This window comes from Colossoma macropomum, unplaced genomic scaffold (genome assembly GCF_904425465.1).
Source record: "Colossoma macropomum unplaced genomic scaffold, Colossoma_macropomum, whole genome shotgun sequence".
Lineage (NCBI taxonomy): Eukaryota > Metazoa > Chordata > Actinopteri > Characiformes > Serrasalmidae > Colossoma > Colossoma macropomum.
Genome location: NW_023494792.1, coordinates 36997753 through 37009819, shown reverse-complemented (window position 1 = coordinate 37009819; position 12067 = coordinate 36997753). Strand labels below are relative to the sequence as shown.

The window sequence follows — 12067 nt, the reverse complement described above, 5'->3', positions numbered from 1 at the left end:
GCAAGAATTACAGCTTTTTATTTTCTGCTTATAAGGTAAGAGTAAGTAAATACTTGGACTGTCACACTTCATCCTCCATTGCTTTTTTTATCTTGTTCTCTTATCTATCATCCTGTACATGTCTAATGCAATCAGTATTTTCTAGTAGATTTTTTTCACAACAGTCATTAGCTTGTCTCACAGACTCTTCTTCTTTATGATCCAAGTTGATCTGGATCTTCCTTGTAAGCTTGTGCTGCTTATATCATAATTCCACTATTTGGTGTTGTCTAGAGATGGGAGGTGTTTGTTGTTGTCTATTGCTTCTCCTCACTGGTTTACTCACCAAAATTTCTCAAAAGCTGCCTTGTGACATTGTTTGTTGTAAAAAATGCTATAGAACTGCTAGGTTAAGAGTCTATCAACCAAAAATATCTGACCAATAGCAGAAACTGATCATTGATGGAGAGACAGAACATAAACTGCTCATCAACAGTTGGGCTACAGTATCTAACTGTACACCAGCAAGGTGTACCAACAATATGGATGGTTACTGTTAGAATTTTAATGATACTGATATAGATACGACACTACTTATCGATACTCTCATTAGTGATTGTGCATTGCTCTTATTTTTCTGCTGGATTTTTGTCCGCTAATTTGTCCCCCAGGGTTTTTGAAATATCGACACTGTTCCAACTTCAGAATGTTTGGTCTGATCGGGAATGGTGCGCTTGTATACAGCTTTTTAATTCATTTGTTAAGTTACAAATTTTTTTCCATTGGAAAGAATAGGGTGCAAAAGTGGCATGCCCATCTACTGTATTTCTGCTCAACCAAAAGACACCGTTTCGCATATACTATCTCAGGGCAGGCCCCCGAGCATGAATTCAATGTTGTTTTGACCTGCACTCGTCCGTTTGTCATTTTTTCTCATCCTATTAATTCTTGCCCCCATGGAAGCTGCACAGCCACACTGAACCGCACTCCTCTCTGTGTCGTTTTTCCATCCCTCCTTACTCTCTTAAGTTGCGTTCCAAAGCCTAGGCCGCAGCCGAGGTAGGCTGCATTTCTCTTCTGCTATGTCATGGCTGGCCGTTCCAAAGTGAAGGATCTTCTATATACAGCCTAGAAATGCAGCCTACGTTTGGAGCGATTTCAAGGATGCCCTCAGATATGTCCTTCCAGGCCTTTGGTTACCCACAGTTCAATCCAGCAATGGAATACTAGCAATGCCTAGCAACACCTTAGCAACCATCTGGGATACCATAATAATAGCCTATCAGCCCCCTAGCAACCACCTGGGATACCATAAGAACCACCTAGCAACACCCTAGCAACCACCTGAGATACCATAGCAACCACCTAGCAACACCTTAGCAACCACCTGGCATACCATAGCAACTGCCTAGCAACCACCTGGGATACCATACTAACCACCTAGCAACACCATAGTAACCACTTGGGATAGCATAGCAACTGCCTTGCAACACCTTAGCACCCACCTGGGATATCATAACAACCGGCTAAAAAGACCTAGCAACCACCTGTGATACCATAGCAACCACCTAGCAACACCTTAGCAACCACCTGGCATACCATAGCAACTGCCTAGCAACCACCTGGGATACCATACTAACCACCTAGCAACACCATAGTAATCACTTGGGATAGCATAGCAACTGCCTTGCAATACCTTAGCACCCACCTGGGATATCATAACAACCGGCTAAAAAGACCTAGCAACCACCTGTGATACCATAGGAACCGCCTGGAAACACCTTAGCAACCGTTCTCTAATTACTTAAGCTGTGCAATCAATCTGCATTTTCTTCAGGAAATGCACTATTCTAGTAGAACTACTCTCCATAATTTGGTGCAAAAAACAAAGACACGACATGAAAAGATATAACATCAAGTATTTCTCGAGGTCCCTGGTGTTTCCCCTTTACACACAACTACCGCTTTACATATTGTGGCGTAGCCATGCAGTGGTGTTTCATTCATTCATGCAGCCACCTTAGTTTCACCTTCACCAGGACTTTTAGGATGAAGAGCCTGAATTTGGGTGGGGTGGTGGAGTTTGGGAGAAGGAAAAAGCTTGCGGGTGCTTTTGTTTTTAGTCTGTAGCTACAGTAGGCTGTTTGTTTTCCTGGCTGTATGTGCTGATTTGGAATAAAAAGTTTCAGTTATGGACCAGACCAATGACTGAGTTTCTTGGAGAGAACCTAACATCATATAGATTGAATATATTGCATTTAGTGGTGTTATCATTAAATTTAGTAAAGTGAGCCAACACTTTTGAGCGACTTGTCCTTTCAACCATGACGGAGAGCACAGAATGACACTTTCCATTCAAAATGGTTAAGGTAGTCAGATGCTATGTAATGTTGATGATGGAAAATAATAGTGGTAAAAAAACGGTTTTGCTCTACAACACCCTTAATGCACCTCTCCGCTATGATTGGATTACAATAAATGGATTAAAATACATTTTAAGCCAAAACTTTATCACAAAACTATCATAATAATCAATATGTCAGACATCAGGCAGCATCTATCTGTGGTAGGACAATGATCCAAAATACATCTCAAAAACCACCATGAACTATTTAAAGAAATGCAAGGTGAAGCTTTTGGAAATCACAGTCATCAAAGTCCCCTCGTTGGATATCATGTTATCAATATCAATTTGTAAAAAAAAATCTTTCAGTAGATTTGCATGTGCTGTGCTGGCAAAACAGTCCCAAGAGTATTGCAGAACTAGAAGTGTTCTGCAAGGAAGAGTGGATGAATAATATGAAAAAAAGAATAAAAAGACTCTTAGCTGGCTACAAATAAAAGTATTTGTAAGCTGTGATATTCGCCAACGGTGTGTTTTTAGGTACTGACTTAGTGTCCAAACTTGTGCACATGCCACAGTTACTATTTTTTTTATTAATATTTTAGGTTATTCAAATATAAAGTATAAAGTAGAATATATTTTTTAAACTGCTGCTGGCATTGTGTTTACTTCTTTTAACTTTAAAAATAATCAAATGTGTAATTTGGCCTAAACTTTTGAATACAGCTGTAGCATACGCACACAGAAATCCTGCATTAGTTCACTAGCATTTGAATTGTGTTGTTGGTTCAAAGCAGTTTGCATTCACAAATCTGTGACAGTGACATGATTCAGTGAGTAAAATAAACAGATGTCTTCTTGTCCAGCCACATTTCTATGAAGCAGTACTTCACCATGGGTACTTTAGTTTTATTGTTGACTCCGTCACTAATTGTGACTCAGGCCTAAACCTTGTGCAACACAAGTATTTAATGTGCCTGACCTACTATCACCATAATATGTCTCAAACAACAGATCTCACACTGGTTTCTCTTTGCATATAGTGCAGTCGGAAGTGGGTATATACAAGCATAGCATGGAAGCTACAAACCATTTCAGCAAAAAAATGTCTTTAACAGAAGCCTTGAGCCGTTAAAGATATTGCTTTCAAAGAAGACCACGGTGATAACCATAAAAAGATAATAGGGTCATAAAATAGGTCCTCCAGAAGAAACATGGAAACATTGGGCCTCATTCTCCAACCGTTCTTAAAACCCACTTATGCAGTTTTCACAAAGATTCTGATATTCACCAGTATTTTCTCATTTGGGATTTGTTCATAGGTAAGAACACATCATGAATCTGAAGTAGACTTTTTCTTAGGACCTTTCTCAAGAACGTATTTAAGAACAAACTTAGGAAGATATTGGTGAATGAGGCCCAATAAATGTGGGCTTGGGATGTGTGTGGTAGTCGGACTCGTGTGACTCTTTCTGAGATTCCTAAATCCTCAATGGTTTAGTTGTCAGTCCCATGGCCCACATGCTTCTATGGTGATCTGAGATACTTGGGCTTTTACTCATGTGGCTAGAACACTGAACATTCCTGGATTGTCCTGGATTTTGGCTGCCTGTCTTGGACATACTTTTGGAGTGTCTTTTTTATCCAGTCAAACCATTTATATATGCAGAATAGGTTTAGATGACCCCCTATGTTAGGATCAATTGTTTGAGAGGTGCACTGTTGACAAGTTTATGCAATAACTGAGAAGAATCAGTTCTGTAGCCGAACTGACACCTGCGGGTCAGGAGCACTAGTATCTATCTGTCGAATTTAGTACAAAGCTCAAGGATAGGATTTTAAGGAACATAAGGATTGCTAGAGTTTTTCCTCAATAGCACCTTTCACAAACCCAACAACCGTTTATATTATTTTTTCAAAAAAAGTATTTATGCTTAAAACAGGGGGAAAAATCACTAAGACAGAGGAAGAATAATAGGGTGCAGTAAAAAGGAATGTTTTAAGTTGAAATTTAAAGCATGAAAAGAACAGTCACACACACATTGAGGCAGAATTTGAGTTAACGAGCAATAGCATTGAAAGACCTGCTGCCCATTAATGGGAGTCTTGGTGAGGGGCATCATAAGGTAGAAGATCAAAGGTAACAATAGGGACTGTAGGGATGAAGAAGGTCAAAAAGGCATGAAGAGGTGAGAATATGCAAGGCTTGAGAAGTTAGAAAGAGCAGTTTGCACTTGATATGGGAGTATACTGTTAACCCATAAAGATGATACACGACAGGGTGATGTGTGAAGATCACTTATTAAAGTTGGTTAAGCATTTTAATATTCAATATTAACCTTCTTTACTAAATGTAACTCTGCATTTCTCTGTATCTGGCTTGTGTAAATGATTGTCATTCCTTAGCAGGCTGTGCAAATGAATCCCAAAGAATGCACGGTCTTTCTGAGTGGTGCCCAAAAGCAACTGGAATGCATTTTCGGCATTCTAAAAGCTCTTTCCCAGATCCAACTCACATCAACTCATGGGTGATGCTGCATAACCTTCAGGTTTTAGCATAATGCAGAACACAGTAAAACCAGTCTGGAATGCACAGTCTGTCTCAGACACTGGTAGGCTTCTACAATGACATGTGTCATTATGGATCACTATAAGCCTGTTCTAGCAATACTGAGCAATACTAAGCCATATAATCTTTTGAAGACTTTATCAGTTCATTTCCTGTTTTATGAAAACAAAACAAAAAAACAACAACAAAAAAAACAAACAAAAGTGGACACTGATTTGGATTACATAGGAGTACTTTTGCACAGTGAACCTTCCACTAAATGGTGAAGGAAGCTAATAGAGCTGTGTTTTTAGTAGTAAGAGGAAAGTAGATATATGAAAAAAGGACCATAATAGTGGATAAAGACCTAAATAGAAGTGTTAATCTCTGGCTTACTACCATCCATCTACAATGATCATATATTTAAGTTATATACAGCGTTAAACTAAAATATACTGCTAAGTCCCATACCATGTTTGGTGATTTTGCTGCAGAAAAACAGTAAAAAGAAAAGAGATACAGCTTATGCAATGTGTGATTGACACTCTTGTGCCAGGCAATCCACATGCAAAAGTGGGTTCATTCTAGTCAGCGTAAGGCATCAACACATGCACATCATGTGTTTAAGTTTTCTCCTATAAGCAAACAAATCTGAGCAGATCTTTTTAACTTTGGATCATATTTATATCTAGATGTAGTCAGTTCAGCAACTGATCACATGCCATTTCAGGGAAATAACTGATTTCAATATATTAGTGCCTTCTGAACATCTAATCTCTTTCTACATCAGTCAGTGGAGATTCAGTTGTCATTTCATTTTTTACAACCCCTTCATCAGGGCTTATAGCTTTCTACAGCACTATTTAGAGGCCAGAAGCAAAACATACCATACATGATGAGAGGTTATTTACTAAATACTAAAGGTAAAAAAGTAAGATAAAAAAAATATATAACCTTTCTCCTTCTCAGAAAGAAGTTAAATATTAGCTTAAGGCGAGTGTACCTTAAGCAATAGTTTCGGAGGTCATGCAGGGTTGGTGGTCATAAAGCAAGGTCATGATTCACAAGGCTTTCCATCATGACTGGAGGATGAATGCCACATGTAAATAGCTATAAAATGGTCAGAGGGCAGGAGGAATCATATCAGGAGCACACATACAACTAAGCAAAGACATAGAGAAGATTGTAAAGTATAAGCAAACTTTGTAAAACCTACCTGATCAGACCTTACACAACTGAAAGGAGTCAACCATTTTATAAATCACTCAGAGTAAACTTAACAACTTGAGCGAATGACTGCAAACTTGAGTATGTTTAGTATAATTTTTTTTGTGGAGGAATGTTTTTTGCATGTTTTGTAATACTTGGGGGCGGCACGGTGGCGCAGTGGGTAGCGCTGTCGCCTCACAGCAAGAAGGGCCTGGGTTCGATTCCCGGCCGGGTGACCAGGGTCGTTTCTGTGTGGAGTTTGCATGTTCTCCCCGTGTCTGCGTGGGTTTCCTCCGGGTACTCCGGTTTCCTCCCACAGTCCCAAAAAAAACATGCAGTCAGGCCAATTGGACATGCTAAATTGCCCCTAGGTGTGAGTGTGTGTGTGGATGTGGATGTATATGTCTGTTTGTCTGCCCTGCGATGGACTGGCGACCTGTCCAGGGTGTATCCTGCCTTTCGCCCGATGACAGCTGGGATAGGCTCCAGCACTCCACTGCGACCCAGAAGGATAAGCGGTTTAGATGATGGATGGATGTAATACTTGGTCGATTTGTTTTGTCTGTTTTCCAACATTTCGCTGTAAACCACTTAAAAAATCTAACCTAGCACAGTCTTCATTTTAGTTTTATTTTAGTAATCTGATTTTACTCAGTCCCCTGTGTCTTTTTAGCGAACAGATGTGCTTTAAATTACGTCAAGGAGTGACACCAAGGGTAGGCTTCATAGGTAAATGCTACCTGAAAACACAATTGCTGATTTCATTTTTGCACTTTTAGGCCTCGTTGTGCTTTGGACAAAAGTCGAGTCAGAGTTACATTTGTGTGAATACTGAAAAAAAAAAAATATTTTCTGAAGCAGGCTGCTGGTAGCAAGAGAGAGTTAGCAGTCTTTTGTACACCAGTTGTGAGGGTCTTTTTTTTCTTTTAAAAGTTGACAACCACACAGCAGCATTAAAATTATGTGCAACGTCGCCAGAGAGCCCTCGTTTTTAAATACACAGGACTTTACAGTTAGCGCTTCTTGTAGTGCTTAAAGGACACCAGTACCTGAAAGGCATGTTCAAACGCCGGGTTTCATTCCCCCACACCCGTATTCTGCTCCGTGCTATGACTGGCTAATAGTATCTCGCCTCCAGCGCTGGGATTGGCTCGTACTTAATAATCATAAAGAATATAAATCACCAACCAATCCTAGAACAGGAGAATAGATACTATTAGCCAATCGTAGCGCAATTGTCTGAATATGGGTGGAGAAAAAATTACGTTTAAGCCGAGAGAGCTTTGGTCAAGGGCCACGTTTATCCAGAACCCTGTGCTCTTTCTGCCTAAGAGGCTTACCTAATCCCGCGTGCAGCGTCCAGCCTCTTGGCAAAATCAAAATCTGGACGGACTGTTGTGATATGAAACAGGAATAACGCGTGTAACAGGGAGGGGGTGGGGGAGCAACTTCTATCCACCCTCACCGACCGACGGCACGATATTCACTGTAAGGCAACGTTTTACTACAGGAGTTAGATGCGGCGCGAGGCAAGTTGTGGGCGATCATAGCCGAACCCCCGGTGCAGCGCAGCGCCGGGGAGCAGCCCTTTCCTCTCGGTTTTATGAACCTTTTTATGCACGCTTACCCGAGAAGACCGATGGCTAAGATTAGGGTCTCGTACGAGTACTCGGAGGCGGAGGACAAGAGCATCAGGCTCGGACTGTTCCTGATCGCGTGCGGCATCCTGTCGCTCTTCATCCTTTGCTTCTGCTGGCTGAGCCCCACCTTGCAGAGCATGCGGAGCAAGCCGGCCAACTGCACGGTGATCTCCGTGAGCTGTCTTGAGGAGCGCTTCGAGTGCGTGTTCACGTGCGGCGCCGACTGCAAGGGCACGTCGCTCTATCCGTGCCTGCAGATCTTTGTCAACAACTCCGAGTCCAACTCGGTCGCGCTGCTGCACTACGATGAGCAACAGCTGGTGCTCAACCCCAAGGTAAGCGGTGCGCGACGCGACGGGATCGGTGGTTGTTTGAGAGTCTGGCCACGCACTTTCTTCAGTTTTTTGGGTTTCATGGATATTTGACGTGTCATTATCATGCTTTACTATTTACTACTTTGTGGGATTTGATGACTTATTCATATGACCGATTTGTTGAGGTTTTGTTAACATCCTTCACAAAGTTTGCAGGGTTTTGCGAACTCAACATGTTTACTCATCTATGGTCCACGGACTCTCAGTAGTTCGTAGGCTTATTCTATCCACATCGTTTCAGCAGCGTGGAGGGCTTTGAAGAACTTTTGAAGTTCCTGAGTTTTGGAGGAATTTTGATGAATTTTTCAAGCCATTTTGTCAGTTCGTGGGGGTTAGGAGGACTCGTCCACATACTTTTGTCAATTTGTGGGTTTTTGTGAATTTTCTTTCAGTTCTTCCATCGGTTCAAATGTGTTTTTAAGGTTGCACTGACAGTTTTTTAAATCAGTTCACTGAATTTCCACGGACATTTTCCCATCTTCTTGTCCTTTTAAGTTGTGAGTTGATTGAGACGTTGTCCACATCCTTCTATGAGCTTGTAGAAGGTTGGAGAACTAGTGTTCATCCTCTCCTGAGTTTTGATTGAGGTTTATCAACTTATTTATTTATTTATTTGAAGTTTTTTTTCCAGTTTTGTGGGTTTCTGCAGACTCATTCACATCCTTTATTAAAGTTGTAGACGTTTTGAAACCTTGTCCACATCCTTTTCTTTATGGTTGGTTTCTGGAGACCCGTCCTCATCCTTTTTTCGCTTTATTAAGTTTTTTTTTTTAGAACTCGGCAACATCATCTCATTGGTTTGTATGGTTTTTAAAGAAGTTAGGCACCAAACTCATTGCAGTATGATAGCTGAGTATCATAATAGTCACAAAAGTCATGAGGTAACATTCAGTGTCAGTTAGTTTCTTAATGAAGTAATTTTGCAAAATGATAATAATGAGCTAAAACCTAACCTTTCTTCATGATGCATTTTGTAATTTGGCGTGGGCGAATACTGCCTCTTTGTTTAAAAATAATGTTATTGAGAACGCAAAAAATCATTACTTGAATTGATCAGCAACAGTGAAATTTAAGTGCTCATGCAGCATTTTCCCTATGCAGGATTCTGAACATTCTAAAAGCTATTCATATCATCACTGTCAGAACAAAACTTTTTTATCACAGTGTTTCATTTTTGTTTTCATTGATTTTAAAACAGTAGCTGCCCTTTACATTGTGTCCCAGTTTCATGATGGATGGACCAATAGAACTGGTCCAAAATTGCTTAGAACGAGATCTTGTTCTGTTGACTTGCATTCAGATTAATGATGTTTTTTCATTCTCCTGTAAAGATACCTTTTTGGAGAGAAGAGGTTTTGTACCGACTGCAACAATATACTTCTCTGTATTTTGAAGTCAAAACCTGAAGTCCAGATAGCCCTGGATATGATTCACATTTTAAAAAGTTAGAAATGCTTTGCATCAGAGGGACATTCACCCTGATTATCTCAAAATTCATGCTAATAAATTAATGACCAAAGTTAAGAAATTTATTGTCACATTCATTCTCTGCCATCTAGTAAAAATGAGCTTAGCAGTTCACATGTTTTTATTTCAGTTATATGAGTCATTTTAATGTTCTGTCAGACTGGGTTTGGCACTTGGAGATTTGGTTTTGTGTATTATGTTATGAAATTGGCTTTTTGACATCATGACAGACTTTTGGCCATTTTGTTTTACCCTTAAATGCTTAACTTGGGTTGCTAGTGACCTGCCACCCCCTAAAAAACAAATAGCAATGATTAACAAAATAACAACATAATTTATTTTAAATCAAATCTTACCATGATGTATTATTATTATTGTCAGTACAATGTTTTACCAGTTTTACACAATCATAGCAGTTTTCAGATCAACTTGTACTAGGCGTGTCAGTTTGCTGACAACAGGAGATATGTAAGAATGGTTCATAGAACATAAATGCATTCAATGGGTAAAAATGCCCTTTCTTGCATCATGCCACATGTTAGTGCCATGGTAACGTTAACACTTCCGCGCTGGCAGAGGCTCTCTATTTTCACCTGGTTCCCATGGCAACATTCTGGGGAACTCCTGTGAATTGAACTGGCAGTGTTTCATTGACGAGGAGGTAATGGCTGAGTGGTTACGTTTGCTTTTAGCAAGGTAGTGAATGAATTACCGCAAACAAAGACCTCATTCAGCTTTTAACACAAAGCAGTACATCTCCACATTCAGAATGGAGGCGCTGTGAGTACGACACCAGAGATTTATAAAAGCGCCGTTATTCATTCATCATCCTAGTGTCTAAAAATGCTAGCTGGATGTGTTAAAGCCAGCATTCTCAACCCTGTTCACACATAACATATGTATCAAAATAGGCCTATCTAAATGAATAAATGTTTTTAGTTATTGTCTTATAAAAAATCCCGTACATTGTCTTCAAGGAGATATAATGAACAAAACTCCATTTCCTTACCATTTCACGTCAAGTGTACCAAAAGCTGTACTGTACTGAAAGCTACTTACAAAGCAAATTACATTGCTGTGTCATGATATGCTTGGTTGGCATGCTCAGTGCTCTTGATCTAGTGACAGTATCTGACTCTCAGCGTATACAAACTTAAGCATTTAAATATGTACACTATATGGCCAATAGTATTTGGACACCCATCCTAATTCATGAGTTCAGTCATTTCAGGCATATCATTGCTAACAGGCATATAAAATAAAGCACACAGCCATGTAATCTCCATAGAAAAATATCAGCAGTAGAATGGGTTGTAGTGAAGAGCTCAGTGTTTTTAATTGTGGACAGACCACCACTTTTGCCAGCTTTGCTTCATAACATGGGGGTCATTACAGATGTCATTATGGGTGTCATTAAGATCACTACGCACAATGCCAGGCATCAGTTGGAGTGGTATAAAGCACGCTGCCACGGGACTCTGGAGCAGTGTAAACTATTTTTTTAGAGTGATGAATTGTGCCTCACTATCTGGCAGTCTGATGGACGAATCTGGGTTTGGTAGATGCCAGGAGAATGCTAAAAATTGGTATGCATAGTACCAACAGTAATATTGGGTGGAGGAGGGATAATGGTCTGGGGCTGTTTTTCAGAGTTTGGGCTCGGTCCCATAGTTCCATTGATGTGTAATGTTAGTACTGCAGCATGCAAAGACATTTAGACAGTTAAATGATTCCAACTTTGTGGCAGCAGTTTGGGGAAGGCCCTTTCCTGTTCCTGCGTGACTGTGCCCCTGGGCGAGGTCCATAAAGACATGGTGAAGATGAAGACTTATATAACACACCTTTCTTTAAAATTTTAAGTAAGATTACTTTTTTTTAGCTTGCAAACGCTTTTTGTAGCCAGCTAAGAATCTTTCAGTTCATGTTCAGGAGATTTTCACCTATTCCTCCTTGCAGAAGTCTTTTAGTTCTGTGAGATTCTTGGGCTGTCTTTCATACACTGTTTTTTTGAGGTCTGTCCATAGATTGTCGATGGTCTTTAGGTTGGGAGACTGCGAGAACCATGGTAAACCTTCAGCTTGTGCCTCTTGTGGACTGTTTAGAATCATTATCCTGTTGTAGAAACCATCTTCTTTTCATCTTTAACTTTTTTTTACACACGGTGTGTTATTTGCTTCTGGAATTTGCTGATACTTAATTGAATCCATTCTTCCCTCTCAAAGCATAATCGATCCACCCCCGTGCTAAACAGTTGGAAATGTGTTCTTTTCATGAAACTCTGCACCTCCAAACATGCCTCTGCTCATTGCGGCCACGACAGTAGAACAGTGCACCACCACTCCAGAGTCTGCTAAATCATCCTGATGGCTTTTCTAGCGATCCTACAAGCAGTTCTCTTGGAAAGTTTTCTTGTTCTTCCAGACCTCCACCATTCCTGTTAAATGCCATTTCTTAATTATATTACATACTAAGAAAACAGCTACCCGAAAATGCTTTGCTTTCTTCT

General features: G+C 40.2%; 1 protein-coding gene across 1 annotated transcript in view; it reads left to right on the top strand.

The window, feature by feature from the left end:
- Window positions 1-7334: 7334 nt before the first annotated feature.
- The window catches only part of LOC118811362 (calcium-activated potassium channel subunit beta-4-like), a 35732-nt gene continuing 30999 nt past the window's right edge, over window positions 7335-12067 (top strand). The window contains exon 1 of the mRNA XM_036575520.1: window positions 7335-8055. Coding sequence (XP_036431413.1) covers window positions 7684-8055 — 372 coding nt within the window. The 5' untranslated portion in view covers window positions 7335-7683. The remainder of the gene's footprint in view (window positions 8056-12067) is intronic.